The sequence below is a fragment of the Dasypus novemcinctus genome, chromosome 2, assembly GCF_030445035.2.
Source record: "Dasypus novemcinctus isolate mDasNov1 chromosome 2, mDasNov1.1.hap2, whole genome shotgun sequence".
NCBI classification, from domain to species: domain Eukaryota; kingdom Metazoa; phylum Chordata; class Mammalia; order Cingulata; family Dasypodidae; genus Dasypus; species Dasypus novemcinctus.
The window spans coordinates 45,262,471-45,280,060 of record NC_080674.1 but is presented as its reverse complement, the minus strand read 5'-3'; the positions used below and the strand labels follow the sequence as shown (position 1 = coordinate 45,280,060).

Here is a 17,590-nt window from a genome sequence, read left to right as displayed (position 1 = left end):
TCTGTGTATGACACTGGTTTCATTTTAATTAAGTCCAACTTGTCAGTCTTTTCTTTCATGTGTCATGCTTTTGGGGTTGTATCTAAGAAGTCATCTCCAAACCCAAGGTCACCTAGATTTTCTCCAGTGTGTTTTGTATTTAAGTCGATGATCCACTTTGAGTGGACTCTTAACTTTGCAGGATTGGTGAGAATATGAATTTGCTGGACATAGAAGCTATGTTAAGATAAAGTTTAGTTGCATTATGCCTTTCTGAGTCTTCTTAGAGCTCATGGGCTGGCTTATAATCGCAGGAGGCACTTGTGGCATTCTTCCCTGGAGGGTTGAAGGCACTGTTCTCTTTTATAAGTCAGTGTGAAGAAAGTGTTGTAGAATTTGAGAGAGGTTCAATTATTTGTGTATAGAGAGGCCAGGACTCAGGAATGATTTTGAGAAGGAAAAATGGTTTATTGACGGCGGGCCAGACTGGGGAGCTTTCTGTTTGAATCCCGAGCCCTGAACAAGGTTTTCAAATGTCTTTTATACAGAGAGGAAAGGCCAAATGGCCCCTTTGTTTCAGTTCTCAATAGGCTTCAATTAGCATATATATCTTCCACATCTTAGGTAAGCTTTTAGCATGGACTCCAGATATTCTAGATAAGCTTTTAGCATATTTGGTTTGCATTTCCTCTGAATACTTAAAGTTTATAGCCCTTGCATTGTTAAACTGTTTCCTGGGACTGGAGCCTTTGCCATTGTCACTAAGGGCAGGACTGCAGCCTCTTACCATTCCATACTCACAAGTCAGACAGCTTAGGTTATCTCTGAAGAGACAAAGAGCCTTCCACCCATACTCCACATCAAAAGGAGTAATAACAATGACAATAACAAAAACAAACATTTATGGAGTCCTTTTTAGGTGCCAGGTGCTAGAGTAGGGATTCACAAACTTTATCCAGTTTAATCCTCCAAATCTTACATGCTATTTATTTATTTATATCCCCCCCCCCCCCCCCCCCCGTGTGTTCTTCTGTGTTGTCTGCTCTCTGTGTGTTCTTCTATGACCGCTTCTATCCTTATCAGCGGCACCGGGAATCTCTTTTTGTTGCATCATCTTGTTGTGTCAGCTCTCCGTGTGTGTGGCCCCGTTCTTGGGCAGGCTGCACTTTCTTTCATGCTGGGCAGCTCTCCTTACGGGATGCACTCCTTGGGCATGGGCCAGCTCCACACGGGTCAAGGAGGCCCGGGGTTTGAACCGCGGACCTCCCATGTGGTAGGTGGACGCCCTATCCACTGGGCCAAGTCTGGTTCCCTTACATGCTATTTAAAAGCCCCTATCGACCATACCAGAACATGTTTTCCAAAGCTTTTTAGTTTTATGGTGCTTTGGAAGATGTGAAAATGTTCTCATCATTTATAATTATACTCTGTCCCTTTGGGGAATAAATATTTCAGCATGATATAAATAGGCTTACTCTTTCTCCACACTCATTCTCAAATGGAGAGGGGATATTGATAGGAAAACTGGCCTTCAGGAAAGACTTGAGAAGCTGAGGGGATATTTGTATCTTCTCATCCTGTTGTGTCTGGGAGATTTTCTCTGTTTCAATTTCATGCTTGGAATCACAGCTTTGCTTCTTCTTTTTGTCCATCCCTTTACCATAGGACAATGTGTGAGATGTTGTCAGACCCTGGACTTATTTTTGACAAAGTTGCATAAGAAGTAAGCACTTTTGTGATTAAGACCAGAAGCTTTTCCTGGGCACCTGAAGGTCCCATACAGACAGGAAATATTTTCTAAGAAGGAAGCAGCTCAAATATGTCAGGTGATGTTATTAGTTGTGTGGGGATTAGATGACCTCAAAGATCTTTTCCAGCTCTAAATTTTTATTATGATGGAAGTTTGGGGAGTGGGCCTTCCAGGAGGACCTTTTTAAATTCCTGGGCTGCTCAAACAAATATCATGTAATGAGTCAGGTTAAACAATGGGAATGTATTCACTCATGGTTTGAAGCTGTGAAAAAGTCCAAATCAAGGCATCATCACGGTGAGGCTTTCTGTGGCATTCTGGGGCTGGCTGCTGGCAATTTTTGTCCCTTAGCTTGTTTCATGGTAAGGCACTTGTTGGTATCTTCAGGTTTCTCTCTTCTCTTTCAGATTCCATTGATGTTCAGTTTCTTGCTTTCTATGGCTTTCTCATTCTGAATTTCATTCTGCTTATACAGGATGGTAGTAGTAGGATTAAGACCCATCCCGATTGGGCTGGGCCACACCATAAGTGAAGTAATCTCATCAAAAGACCCTACTTACACTGGGTTCACTCCTACAGATATGGGTTAAATTTAAGACCATGATTTTCTGGGGTACATACAGGTTTAAACCACCACAGGGCCTCTTGGAAGCTAACATTAAATGTCTTGGCCAGTTTTGGAATGTTATTCCTTGATTCCACCCAAGTCCAATGGTTTTAATACAAGCTTATAGGAATAAGGGAGGAAAGATAAGGCACAGAGAGAGAAGAGAGGTGGGATGGGTAGATTTGAAAGAGAGCTCAGGCCTGACTATCTTAAGAAATTAGGTGGATCCTCTCTTTTTGTATAATTCATTGATTACATTTAAAATATCTGAGAGGTGTCTCCTGTATCATTCCCTTCAAAATTGCATTTCTCCTTATATTCAAGTTTGTTCCACAGTCTCTTTTCATTTGCTCCAATGATTTACAGGAGCATTGGATTTGACAGGTACCATCCCAGGAACTCCTTTTATTCACACTGCTGTTAGCATTAGCAGTGGTTGTAAAGGTCATGAGGGCTGGCAGGAGGCATTCCCAGGGTTAGGCAATGGGATGGAGTGATAACGCACTGACTGTAGAGAATTTCAAAACAATAATATAAACTACAAGTTGGGTCTGCTTTTCATTGTTGCCACGCAAGGACAATTCTCAACAACGTCTCATCACAGGGGTACATACTTCCCACCGTCTTGCCTCCCTATCCCCTAGGCCACTGCATTTGGGTAAAGTTTGCCTTAGGTCGTCAGGAAATGGAGAAGGTGCAGACCTCTCTCCCCACTGTGATGCTCTGAGGAATTTTTAATGGTCTTTTCCTTGTTTTTCCCCTTGCTTTTGTGTGTGTGTATGTTTAGGCAAAGAAACAGTTACTGTTCTTCCAGGAGCATCTTTTTTCTCCAGCGATGAATCATTTGCAATGATTAGAGGGTATGTAATAACCCAGGCCCTCATGTTTCACACAGCATGGAGTGAGCTGAATCATCCGAGTGTGTTAGCAAGACTCTGAAACACGACACACAGCCACATTTCCCAGCCATAAAACTATCAGAGGCTTGTTTGGCTGCAACAGTATGTGAAATTATTCAAATTGAATGTTGAGAATTGGAATATCCAGTCTGCTATTATTGAAAGAACCTTCCAAGTAAAAAAAATATATGTATATATATATATATATATATATATTTGTATGTGTGTCAATTATATTGAAGTAAACATTTCTAAGATTCTTTCTGAGGATCCTAACATTTTCTTCAAACTTTCTAGCTAGTGTTTGCCCTCAAATCGAGTCAAATTCTCCTTCACTGGAGGAAACAAACTCACTGTGTGCAACTGTTTTTAATTTGTTTTTGGAGATGATGCGAGCTATAATTTTTTAAAGAATTCTTAATGGTTATTCCTGTGTATATAGAAGATAGATAATAAGAATGTGAACTTGGAGTGGATCTATTTGGAAATCAGCTGTGGGATGGAGGAAAGCAAATATATTTTGGGGTTATAGAATCATTTATTAATTTCATTTGCTGTTGATTTCAAGCAAAGGTGGCATAAAGCTTGTGCAGTTGCCTTATAGTCCTCTTTTCTCTCTTTTTCTCAGAGGGCACGTCAATCTGACAATGCTAGGAGCAATGCAGGTTTCCCAATATGGTGACCTGGCTAACTGGATGATACCTGTAAGTAGCTATTTTTTTCTTCTAAATTATGCTTGGGTCAGAATAATTATTTTTGAGATATTAATAAAATCCTGTTAAAACGATATGAAAGCACAATATAATTATTATAGAAAGTAATGAAATATTATAATGTGTATTTCTTTTGTGAATTGAATTTGAATTAAGCAAACATTGAGAAAATATTTAGGTTTGCCAGTTTACTCTGTAGTTGGATTGAAAACACGCAAGGTCGGGGCCAAAGGATCTTTTTTCTAGAAAAATGGAGCTGGGGGGAAGGAAAAAAATTCATTGAGGAGATGGGTTAATTATACCTTGATGAACATATGAAACACAAATATTTATCATAACTAAGGTCCATAACTATACAGAACAATTAATGAGTTCATTAATATGTTAATTCTATTATTTTCTTACAGTATTTAAAATCCTGTCCTGATCACTAAGTAGTCAATCACATTGTCTTCTGCCATGGAATATAAAACCTCTGCTGTTTAAACATGCTTGTGAAAGGCAAACAGTTTTCATTTACTAATGACCTAATCAAGGAAGAAACCTCTTAGAATTTGCTTTCCTGAAAGGACTGTAATCAGTCACTTAATTCATGAGTGTGGTACCTAACATTGCCTGTTATTGCTTTCTGATTTCATGTATGCAGACAACAAAAGGATGTGTGTTCATGATTATGAGTTAATATTCAAGTGAACATATTTTGATAGCTCAGATTACTCTTCTTGTGTATCTTTTTAAGGTTTTTCATGTGTTTTTCTGTAGTCCCAGCTAAAAGAAATTTGGTTAACTAACTGGTGTTCCATGGTTTGGCAATTTTCTTTTGAAATCTCATATTTTTTCTGTAATAATTTTTGAGTAAGGTGGATTAATATAGCTGACAGGAATATTCCAGATTGTATTAGCTTATTATTTTATTTAATACTACTTTAATGCCTCCTGAAATATTTAAGTTTCAATAATTATTAAAGCCTTTGTCTGTCACTTGGGAGTTTTACAGAATACTGATGCCTAGGCCTTACCCTAGAGATTCCATTTTAATTCATCTAGTGTATGGCCTGGGAATTGGTTTTTTTGAAAACTCGCGTGAAGATTCTAATATGCAGCCAAGTTTGAGAAACATGTATTAAGAAATGATCATAATTCATGCTAAAATATTGGGAAAATACCTTTGATTCATTAATAGTAATCTTGAACAGATTATGGATCACTTGGTTATTTCAGTTATAAGCATGTTGGTCAATCGAAATCAGCCATAGTCATAAGGATTGGCACCTTCAGAGGCTTCAGAGAAATTAGGGAGCTTCTTACAGTGAGTCTGATTGACAGTTTATGGGAATGCTCATTTGTATAGAAAATTGAAACGCATTTCTATCTTCAGATTTTAGAAAAAGAACATGTGGGATAGTCAAAGGAGCATAGAAAACTAAGCCCTGGGTTTTAATCCTGAATCTACCAGTAATCAATGGTGTGACCTTGAACATATCACTTAAACTCTTTGTATTAAAGAGTTCTCGTCAATAAAATGAGGGTTTGCAATGAAATGATCTCAGGGATCCTGTCTGGCTCTCATTGTTTTTCATTGTTTAATGGTTAAGAGTAGGGGCCCAGTAGTGAGACAGACCTGGGTTAAAACTGTATTTTTTTTTCCATTGAAGGTATACTTTATTTTTTTTTAATTAAAATTAATAGATCACAAGAAATGTTACAATAAAAAAATAAAAAACATAAGAGGTTCCCATATAACCCATTCCCCATCCCCCACCACATCATTTTTGTAAATTGTATTTTTTTGAAGATCTATATATCACACAAAAAACGTTACATTAAAAAATATAAGAGGTTCCTGTATACCCTCCACCCCTCCACCCCACTCCTCCCACACCAACAACCTCCCTCATCATTGTGGCACACTCATCGCACTTGGTGAACACATTTTGGGGTACTGTTGTACTACACAGATAATAGTTTACCTTGTAGTTCATACTCTCCCCCAGTACATTCAGTGGGTTATGGCAGGATATATAAAGTCCAGCATCTGACCCTGCAATATCATTTAGGACAACTCAAAATCCCAAAAATGCCCCCACGTCACATCTCTTCTACCCTCTCCCTGTCCTCAGCCACTACTGTGGCCCCTTTCTCCACCTCGATGCTAAAATTTCTTCTTTTACTGGTCACAATAGTTTTATAGTAGAATATCAGTAAGTCCACTCTAGTCCATATTTTATTCCTTCATTCTGTGGACCCTGGGATGGTGCTGTTCTCTCCACCTCTAGATCAATCAAGAGGGGGCTTAGATTCCACATGGATGATGGATGCAATTTCTCTGCTTACAGTTGTAGGCACTCTTGGTTCCCTGGTGTGGTGATTGACCATCTTCACCTCCCTATTAGCTGACCTGGGTAAGACCAACAAACCAGAGAGTAGGAGTTGCTACTCTGCTGAGGCTCAGGGCCCAGCTGGCACATGGGCAGTCCAGAGATTCAAGTCTCCTGAGTATGGACCATCCCTAGCGCCAACCACAGGTTCAGTAAAAGTGACAGAAGAGGCACGTGTAGAAAAGTCACATCTAAATCCAGCTCCATCACACTCAGGAGCACAAACTCCAAAGTAGGGCCCACTGACAAGGCACTGAACTCTGGAGCCAAATGCCATGATCGTAGAATCTGTGTGTCCCCATAGCCCTCAGAAGCACCAGTACCTGGGGTTGTATCTACTTTGGCTGTCTCTGGGATCCTGCTGAGGTGTGCATAAGCACAACCCCTCTGATGACCTCCTGACTCTTTTTTGAAGACTCTTAGCCATATAAACTCATTTGTCTTTGCCATTTCCCCCTTTTATTCAAGGTCAAAGAGCAGTTTTTAACACTTGATCCAACTATGTAAGCTGAGATATTCTGCTGGTCTGAGCTGACTCTTTTATTTGAGGTCTCTTTCTAGTTGCTTCTCCAGTTAGTGATTGGTAATAATTCCTCGGTGCCAGGGAGGCTCATCCCCAGGAGTCATGTCCCACGTTGGGTGGATGGTAATGCATTTACATACTGAGTTTGGCTTAGAGAGTGGCTACGTTTGAGCAACATGGAGGCTCTCAGGAGGTAATTCTTAGGCACCCTACAGCTCTAGGCCTAGTTCATATTTTAGGCACACAGGCTCCTCAGCATAATCATCAGTATCAGGGGCTCATTATTGGGCCACCTTTCCTTGTTGATCTTTGCCATTGCACTTGGGGGATTATTGTTTTTCCATTGGAGAATGTGACAGAGCTCCCCTGGGTGGGAACTCAGCACTCCCTCATTTGACATTTGTAATTGTTTGTAACTTCCTAGAATTGTGACTGGAAGTAGCTGCCTACTTTTCCTCATCTGTAAAATGGGAATAATATAATAATACTTACTTTTTAGGACTATATAAAGGATTAAAAGAGATAATACATATAAAGTATATAGTACAGAGCTTGACACATAGTATGTACTAAATAAATAGGTTATTATTTTGATAAGAAGGAGAGGTTGGGGTAACTGGTAGTGAAGGGAAGAGCGTTTGTTACTGTGGACAGTGTTTTAAATAGGCCTAATTCTCTGGACCAATGGTTTATGAAACCAATTTGTACAGTAATCTTGGGTATGGAGCAAAAGCATGTTCAACATGTTCTTGCCTTCAGGGAATTTAGGCATCTTTGAAAACTCAGTATAAGATATGTTTATTTTATGGTTCAGTGTGCAGTGATACCAGAAGCTGCAGTAGTTAAGTGTGCATTATGTAGTTGTTATTTATAGGAAAGATTTTACAATGTATATTGCATTTTTACATAGCCTGTTAAGATTCCTGTGAATGATTAAAACAACTGTTTATAACTTTGTCATTTTCCTAATACAATTTGGAGATTCCAGAAGGAATAAATGTAGTGGAGATGGTGATGAGGAGGTCTGGAGTTCCGAAAGAACATCACAATAATCTAGTTGAGAAAAAAGCATAAAAATTGTTCTTGTGTCTGGTTCCAGTCTTTTAATAATGGAGGATATAGGTGTCATTTCTGATTAGCATTTCTTTTGTTCCGTTGGTAACTGATAATTACTTCCTGTCTTCTTTGTATGTGGTGCCCAGTGTATATTTTGATTCTTGTGGACACAGGATAGCTTAAGAGTAAAGACCATGGGCTTTAGTTTGGAATACATCTATCTGCCTTGAGTATCAGCACTGCCACTTACAAAGTATGAGATCTGCAACACATGTTTTTATAAGGATCAGGTGAGAAGCAATGAACACTGAGTGCTGTAAGCCCTCCATAAGTAGTTGGTAAGATTTTCATCTTTTTTGGTGCTCTACTACTTAACATTAAAGGGGGAAATACTTGCTTTAAAATATACTGATATAAGCAAGACTATTTTACAGGAGCCTCATATTTAAGTATCAAAATTTAAACTTCTTTGAGGACACATTTTTTGCTCTTATTTGTTGTGGATAAGATATAGCCTAGCCTTTCTTATGAAGTTTTAGTAAACAATTGATTTCTATTTGTACCAAAGATTTATGTTGATTCATAAAATTTAGATATATTTTATTGCAAGATCTGGAAGTCAAGAAGCTGAAAAGTTAGCTTTATTTTATCATTTTTCACCACTTACTTTTGTCTTTTTTCTGAGTTTAAACCTTCAATGGTTGTATAAGCCTTGAGTTTTGCTGCCTCACGCCATCCCCATCAGTCATTGTAGTCAGATTACAATGAACACCAAGCCTATTAGGTAGGAATACCATGTGGGTGCTATTTGTCTTAGACTTTAATAGCCTCTTCAGTATACAATGTTGGCCCCAAGCACACATTTTAAAAAATTTGTCCTGAGCATCTAAATAGGAAAAATTTGACAAAGCGGTAGTTGGCTCCTTCAAGTTCTCTGCTTATCAGGATGCTGTTAAAATGTCATGGATGGTAAGGGAAGGCAGAAAGGCCTGCGGTCCTTTGAATCTACATTCAGAACTGCTGATGCCTTCCTAATGCCTACTTTTGGAAAACAGCTGCCATAGATTATTGACTTGTGAAGAGAAGCAGATGTGTATGAGCAGCTAAGGAGCTGCATACAACAGGGGCCTGCTGGACAGGGCTGCTATACATGAGGGACAGAACAGCCAAGGGGCAGCTCCTTCTACATGGAGAGGATTGAAATGAGGCATTCTTAAGGCAAAGGGGAACATGATATTTTTGGTGTTTGTTTTTCTCTCACTTTTTTTCATTTCTTTGTGTCTTTGAAAAAAATAAATACAAATTAATATTATACTCATGCATGCATAAAACTAATTTGGTTCTTTGGATGTGATGTGAATTTTAAACAAGCTAAGTCTTTCTAGTTGTAGAACTAAAGGGCTGGGGTTTATGTTTAGAATTCAATCTGGTACGTTAGTTGCATCATCCTAGTCCTAAATATTAAATATATAGATAAATATAGATAAAAATATGAATGAAGATATAGGCATGTAGGTCTAGGTATACTTTAAAAAATATTGTTGTCTTGTTCATTTGACCCCAAATTTCAGGAAAGTGCAAATCATGAGCAAGGAAAACGGATAGGTGAAAAATATGTACCTGGTGGTGTGAATGTGTGTGTCCTGGTCTGAGTATTTTGTGGACCCCAGAAAATCCTGTACTTAAGGCAAACCCATTCCTGTGCCTATAAACCTATTCTGTGGGGGACCTTTTAGTTAGATTCAGTTAAGGGACCTTTTGATTAGATAACTTTTGATTATATCATTTAATTAAGGGCCTTTGATTAGATATTAGGTCTCAGGGTGGATCCCAATCCTCTTACTGGAATCCTATGTAAACAGAGGAGAGATGAGCAGAGCTGCCATTTTTTTTATCCTACCTTGTGAGAGAAGACACCAGGATTGCCTACAGCTGCAGAAAGAGAAACCCCACTGGGGGTGAGAGAAAGGCTGGAGGCTGGAATCGGGAGCAACCCAAAGACAAGCCATATGTCTGATTGCCTACACCTGAGCTGAGGGAGAAAGTGGGTTTGGGAGAGAAAGCAGAGACCAGCCGCCATTTTGCCTTGCTACGTGGCAGGAGTCCAGGATTGCCAACAGTCAAACTTTAGTGAGACAGCATCTCTGATTTTGCCTTGATTTAGACATTTTCACAGCTTTGGAACTGTAAAATTTTGCTGTAATAAATTCCCATTATAAAAGCCAACCCATTTCTGTTATTTTGCATTGGCAGCATTTGGCAAACTAAAAGAATATATATGGAAAATTATTCAGTAATGCTTCTACTGTATCAGTATAGTACAGTAGGGAGAGCACAGGACTTTGGAACTAGACAGATGGGGATTAAATACTGGCTCTGTCACATAGTAGTAGTGTGGCAAATCATTTTACCTCAGGATACTCATCTGTAGCATGTTGACAATCAAATATAGCTTTCATGGTTATTCTGCGGATTAAATTAGTTCAATCATTCAACAAACATTTATTATGTATGTTTTAAGGGCCAGACACTGTTTAGACTTTTAGGGATATAGTAGTTAACAAAACAGACCAAATTCTCTGCATTTGTATTGTGACAGACTGTATGGCATGCAAAGCCTAAAACATTCACCATTTGCTCCTTTACAGAAAAAGTTTACCAATACTTGCCTTTGATTATTAATTTGAAATCTTTCTTTTCTAATATAAACATGTAATGCTATAATTTTTTTCTCTAAACTTATTACTGATATCCCACAGATATTTTATATTGTTTTCATTTTCATTCTTTTCAAAATATTTTCTAATCTCCCTTATGATGTCTTCTATGTCCCACTGGTTATTTAGAAGTGTGTCATTTATTTTCCAAATAATTGGCAATTTTCCAGATTGCTTTCTGTTAATAATTTCTAGTTTAGTTATTTTGATGTGAGAGAACATACTTTATATGATTTCAGTCCTTTTAAGTTTATTGAGACTTGTTTCTAGCCTAGAATATTGTCTTAGTGACTGTTCCATATGCATTTGAAAAGAATGTGCATTTTGCTTTTGTGTAGAGTATACTATAACTGTCAGCTTGGTCAAGTAGGTAGTAATGTTCAAGTCTTCTCTGTCCTGACTGTTTCTATTAATTTCTGAGAAAGGATTACTGAAATATTCAGCTATAATTGTAGATTTGTCTATTTCTTCTTTCAGTTCTGTCATTTTTGCTTTGTGTATTTCAGATCTATTATTAGTTGCATTCATAAACAACTGAGATTGTTGTTAGCTTAACAGATTACCCTCTTTATCATTATGTCCCTCTCTATTTTTGATAATATTCATTATTCTGAAATCTAGTTTGTCTGCTCTTAATATAGCTACTCTCATGTTAGTGTTTTCGTAGTATATCTTTTCCCATCCTTTTATCTTTAACCTAAATGTGTCTTTATATTTAAGTGGGTTATTGTAGTCAACATATAGTTCGGTCTTGCTTTTTTATCCAATCTTATAACCTCTGCCTTTTAATTGGTGGTTTAGACAATTTACATTTGATAATGTTGATAATGTATTTATTGACATGGTTCAGTTGAAATCTACCAGCATATGATTTTTTTTCTGTTTACCTGATCTGTTCTTTACATTGAGTTTTCCTCCCTATTTTCCTGCCTTCTTGTGGGTCAGTTGAGTATTTTTTTAGACTGCATTTTATCTTCACTATTAGTTTACTGTGTTCTTTAATAGTTGTTCTAGTGTTTACAATATACCTCTTTTATTTATCACAGTCTACTTCAAATAATATTGAACTATGTTAGAGATATTTAAGAACCATACAACAGTTCACTTCTACTCTCTACCTCATCCTATTTGCTGTTGTTGGTCTAATTTTATTTCTTCATATGTTATAAACCCTATGGTATATTATTATTTTTGCCCTAAACAGTTAACTGTATTTTAAAGAGATTAAAAAATGAGAAAAAAATGCCTTTCATATTTTTAAACATATTTGCTCTTTCCTATAATCTTCCTTTGTATAGATCCAGGTAGCTTTCTAATGTTTTCCTTTTGCTTGAGGGACATCCTTTGGCGATTCTTATAATACTGGTCTTACAGATGTTACTTACATTAATCCTTTTAAGATTTGCTTTTAAGCTTTGTTAGTTAGTTGAGAGCAGACTTCAGTTTTAGTCTAATTTAGTCCCACTCCTAAGGGCCTTCCTAGTCCTTCTGAGGACTCTACCTGATCCCCATGTGTTGCAAGGTCTTTCACCTCTGACAGGAACAGAAATTGTTCCCTGACCTGTGTAAATCTTGGGTATTGTTTTTCCTAATGCTTCCTGCTCATAAATGTGCACACCGGAACTATGCCAAAGCTTAAGGGGACCCCACTGCAAATCTCCAGAGCTCGCGCTCTCTGTGTGCAGCATCCTCCTCTCCAGTATTTTGATCCTCACATTCTAGTTGCCCTGGTCTCCTTGAACCCAGAAGGACCAACTGGGCTCCACCTGGCTTTCCTTCCTTGCACTGCAGCCTACACTTTCTCTTCAGCCAGTAGACTGGAGTAGTCTTAGACCTCACCTCCACGTCCCTTCTCCGAGAAATGACAGACCTGCACTGCCTATTGTCCAATGTCTGAAAACTATTTTTTCATGTTTTGTCTGATCTTTTAATTAACATGATAGTATTTTTGAACTTAGTATTTGTATATTTATTGGGTGATTTTTCTTAGTAGAAATTTTTAGAAGCAGAACATCTTGGTTAATATTTTAGGGTTTTTGATACATATCACTGAATCACCCTCCAGAAATATTAACACTCAAAACTTCTCTACTTTATTGCCAACAACTGGTAGCTTTTTTCCCTCTATTCTTCACTAATGTTAAGAGGAAAATATTATATTATTTTGTATGTCTTTGAGTACTGCCACCTGGGACTTCTAAAGGGCAGGCTGTACCTTACTCTTCCAGAAGGCAGCATGGGTTACATCTCTCCTTCCCTCTTTTGGAGCCCTTCCTCCTTTCAAATAGTGTTCCAGTTCTGCTATCTTTGGTCTTTTTTAAAGACAGCATTTTTGGTGACCACTCTCTGTGTAAAGGAATGTGTTTCAAGAGACCAGCCATACTTAACAAGTGTGTGTGTGTTTTCTCCCTCTGTATCCAGTGTGCTGAAGAAGCACTTGCTGCATGTGGGATGAAATCAAAACACAACTATTTTTATCTCCCGTAGAGCCTTTAACTTTATTCAGTTAGGAAAGCTCTTCCTCTGCCCTTAATGACTACTCAGAGGCCACATGATATGTCAGCTCACTTTCAGATAATGAATGGTCCTTGGGTAACTTCAATTCACAAACTCAGACTTGATTCAGGAATTTAAGAGTCCAGTTCAAAATCGTGTACAGTGCTTCCTTATGTTCAAAAACAAAGTACCTCCTCCCAGGAATATTCCTCAGCTATAGCCAGAGCAGGGTTCCTGCATTTGGGGAAGACTCTGTGGTGCTTTGTGCTTTTTCTATCCATTCACCTGTCCCCCAATTTGCTGTTGGTGATCACCTGGGTAAAAATTCAGGCGGGAGGGAAAGCAGAGGGTTTTAGAGGAGGAAAGTCTTGACATGGCTGGTGACTGATATGCTGCAAGCCGGCTCCATGCTGTTTGGTCTTGGAAGATGTTTAAAGCTGATCCCTTCCTCTGTGTGTGTGCAGTGGGGGTGGGGGTGTCTTTGGAGTTCCCCTTCTGGGTCTGTCCTACAGGAGTTTCCATGACAGGTGATGCTGGAAGTTTCTCCAGCAGCTCCTGCTGTCCCTGTGGTCCACTTCACACACAGACTCTGCTTGAGTCTGCTCTGACCCTCTCTTCCTCTTGTTGAGAAAATATTAAACTATCTTCAGGCTAGTCTCTCTTGCCTGGCCCAAATGTGGGAGGCACTCACACATTCCTTGTCTCACCTTCGGTGATAGTGTAATTACTCCCCTAAAACAGCCACTTCAGCTTTCTCAGGTTGAAGTCAGACATATCATTCCCTGACCACAGGGACTATGATTCCAGCTCTCTGAGTCATCAGTTGAGTGAGGGACAAGGAAGGGATGCCCCTACCCCTCACCTCGGTTGCTGGGGAGGAGGCGGTACGACCATAGCATACTTGTATTTAAATAAGCCCTTCTTGCAAAATCCTCTTCTGTTGCCATCTTGTACTCCTTGATCTTGCCAAGAGTTCCAAAAGTTTGGGACTTGTTTTTGACCTTTTCTTTTTGTAAATTCTGCTTCTGGGCATCTTTCTCACACACTGGGAGCTGATAGCACTCATATTGGAGCTTCTGCCAAAAGACAGAAATAGTACATGCTATAGGCCAGGTTATATTATTTATTAATATATTATTAATATATATTGTCATTTCATCCTCATAGAACTCTGTGAGTTATTAAGTATAATCATCCCTATAATTATAGATGAAGAAACTAAGGCCAAGAGAGTTAGCTCTTCAAGTTTATCTCTAAAGGAAGTGGCAGGATATGAATCACAGTTTCCTCTGCTCTAAAACCCATGCAATTTACATTCTGCCACAAAGTTCTTTTTGGGCATTTTACCTAGTACCTTTCATGATGAAGAAAACATCAATCAGATGGCAAAACAAATAAATATCCTCCCAGCATTTTTGCAAACCTGATGAAGAAATGATTATTTCATTGTTTCATTGCATGGAATAAAATCTATTGTAATTTGAAGGATACATGTAGTGTATATGATGCTAGTTCAAGGTGGGGTTTTTGAAAGGTGTTGGATCAAACATTTGCACATTTTTTCTTCTGCTTCTTCTCATTTCCTTTAAGCTCTCCCATTCTCAGGGTCTCCACTGCCAGATCACATATAACCAACCTAAGCCTCCAGTGTGAAGTATTTTACCCATTATATTTACCCAGTCATTGTTTTATAGTCTACCAAAGAATCCTTTGGAAGAGTTTAGGTCTTTTCCCATATTTTTATAGAGTAAACTTTCAATACATATTAAATGGGAAACATAGCTGTAGAAATAGTAGAATCATCGTAAAGGGGGGAATGCTGAGTAGAAGTTAAAAAAAAAAGATTGAAATTAAGATCAGAAAAGAACAAAAACAAGCCACTCACCCCGCCTAGGTCCCCACAAATGTTAACCTCTAGGTAGGCAAAGGGTTACGAGAATATGATATGGGCTTTTCTTTTTGGAAAATACCAATTTTCAGCAATTTTAAAGAGATTTTTCCATTTTTTTTACCATCTGAATCTGTTTTTGTCCTGGAGGAAAGATAATATATCCCTTGCTATCTGAGGTTCTATATGATGTGTTTGTGAACAACTTCTTAGTTCTAATAACTTTGACTATTCACTGGGACTCAGTGGTATTCAAATCAAAAAGAAAGGTGAGCTAGAATTATGAATGATTCCAGGCTGTGGTGCTACACAGCCTCCTAAAAACTCTTTTAAGAATTTGATCAAATACTCCTCTGGTGTTAAAAGGCAGACTTCTTTGCATGGAGTGGGGAGTTGGGTCATCTTTGTGTTTCTCTCTCTCTTCCTTCCCTCCCACCCCTCCCTTTTCCTCCCATCTCTTTCTCTTTGTCATTATAAAGAGGATGAGCAATGAGGGAATTTGATATTTGAAATAAACATAATCCTTTTGGCTAATGATGCATTTGTATAACTGCATCGACCCTTTCTCAATAAACAGCCCACTTAAAGGGAGGGAAAGAAACATTAAAAATGATGGATGCATTCACCTAGAAATCCATTAGTAATAATATCATAAAAAATGGTGTTGCTATTATAACTTTGCAGGGAAAATAACCAAAGTGTTGATGACATGACCCTGCAGCTAAAGGCTAATGAATCCTGAAGACTAAATGTAATTAAATGACTGCATTTGGCATTTCCAGTTGGTGAAATATTTACTTCTTAGTTTACTCTTTTGGTTAAGAGATCGTCTTGATCAACACTTCTATTTTAAAAAAGCTTTATTAGGAAAAATGTTAAGCATGTACAATAATAGAATAGGAAAATGCATATATCCAGCGTAGACAGTTACCCACTCATGATAAAAATTGTTTCATCTATACCTCACCCTCTTTCCCTCTTCCTCAGGTTATTTTGAAGCATATCCCACACATCATATCATTCTGTTCATAAATATTTCAACATTATTGATAAAAGAAAAAATTCCTTTTATAAGACACAGTTCTGTTATCCCAACAATAATTCCTTAATATCAGCTGAATTTTACCATAGAAGAACATGAAACCAGAGAAGTAAATTGGCTTGACACAAGTTACAAAACTAGTTGTTAGCTAAACCAGTACTGGAACTCATCTCTCCTGTTCAAAGTCTTAGAGAGATGCTCTTTCCGCTGTATGAGGAACAGCATCCCAATAAAAAGATAATCTTTCAAGCGTATGTAGAAGCCCCCTGTGTCTCTTTGAAGTCATCTAACCATTCTAGACTTTGACTCTTTATTTTTAAAATGTAATGAATAGGTTATCTTTCACTCAACAAATATTCATTATGAGTGTTCTTTGTGTTAGATATTGTAGTAAGTACTAGGGTAAAGTTGAGAAAAAGCCAATACAGTTTTCTCCCTTATGGAGAATTTTATATGCAAAACTCATTGTACCCTAAACACTAAATATGCTGATTTACATAACATGACTTTACTATTGTAAGTCTTTTTGTCTAGGAATATGAGTGTCTTATTTTATTAGGCTGCTATGACAAATAGTACACAATGGGTTGGCTTAAGCAATAACCGTTTTTATTAGCTCATGGTATTGAGGTTAGAAATCATCCCAAACCCAGGTGTTGGCTAGACCATATTTTCTCCCTGAATACTAGTGTTTTGGTACTGGCTTGCTGACTTTTATCTCTGCTTCCTGACATATGTCCTCTCCTGTTTCTCTTCTGTGATTCCCTGGATCTTTTGCTGGCCTCCAGTAATTCAGGTTAAGACTCACTTGACAGTTTGGTACTATTTATGAATTCCAAAAATAGATATTGGATTATGTTTGTAAACTGGTCTGTTTCTCTGGGTGTATTAGATTGCATTAGATTCAGAGGTTTCACTTTTACTTTATTAAATCAAGATTGGGGTTTTGATTCAGCCATGTCAGTAGGAAGTTGAGTTTCCACCCGGTTGGTGGGTAGGGACTCACAGAGAGAATGGCATGGCAGAGGAGGCAATTGGAGTTTTGATGCACACAGGAGGTGAACACAAAGAAATAGAGATGGCTTTGTAAACATGTCAGAGGCCCTGGGGAGAGAGAGCGAGCCTGATAATCTACCGCTGACCTTGTGGAGAGAAAAGAACAGCTGAGCCCAGAGAGACGAGCCTAGGGAGAGAGAGATGAAGTTTATCACAGCCTACAGCTGAGATTGGAAGAAGCTGGGACCATGGTACCTTAAGAGGAAGAAGAAGGCTGAAGCCTCACAGACTTTGCCCACCATCTTGCTTAACACGTGGCAAATTTCATTGGGTGAGAAATTACCTCTTGTAGTACCTTGAGTAGGAGTTTTTAGGGCCTGGTAGCTGTAAGCTTCTACCCCAAATAAATACCTTGTATAAAACCCAAAAGATTTTTGGTACTTTGCATCAGCACCCCTTTGGCTTACTAATACACTCACCCTCATTCAGTTGGGCCACACCTTAACTAAAATAACATCTTCAAAAGATCCTATTTACAGTGGTTTC

General features: G+C 38.2%; 1 protein-coding gene across 1 annotated transcript in view; it reads left to right on the top strand.

Moving 5' to 3' along the window:
* The window catches only part of OXCT1 (3-oxoacid CoA-transferase 1), a 185,941-nt gene that overhangs the window by 81,062 nt on the left and 87,289 nt on the right, over positions 1-17,590 (top strand). The window contains exons 12-13 of the mRNA XM_004448214.5: positions 3,124-3,196; positions 3,864-3,939. Of these exons, the coding sequence (XP_004448271.1) occupies positions 3,124-3,196; positions 3,864-3,939 (149 nt within the window). The remainder of the gene's footprint in view (positions 1-3,123; positions 3,197-3,863; positions 3,940-17,590) is intronic.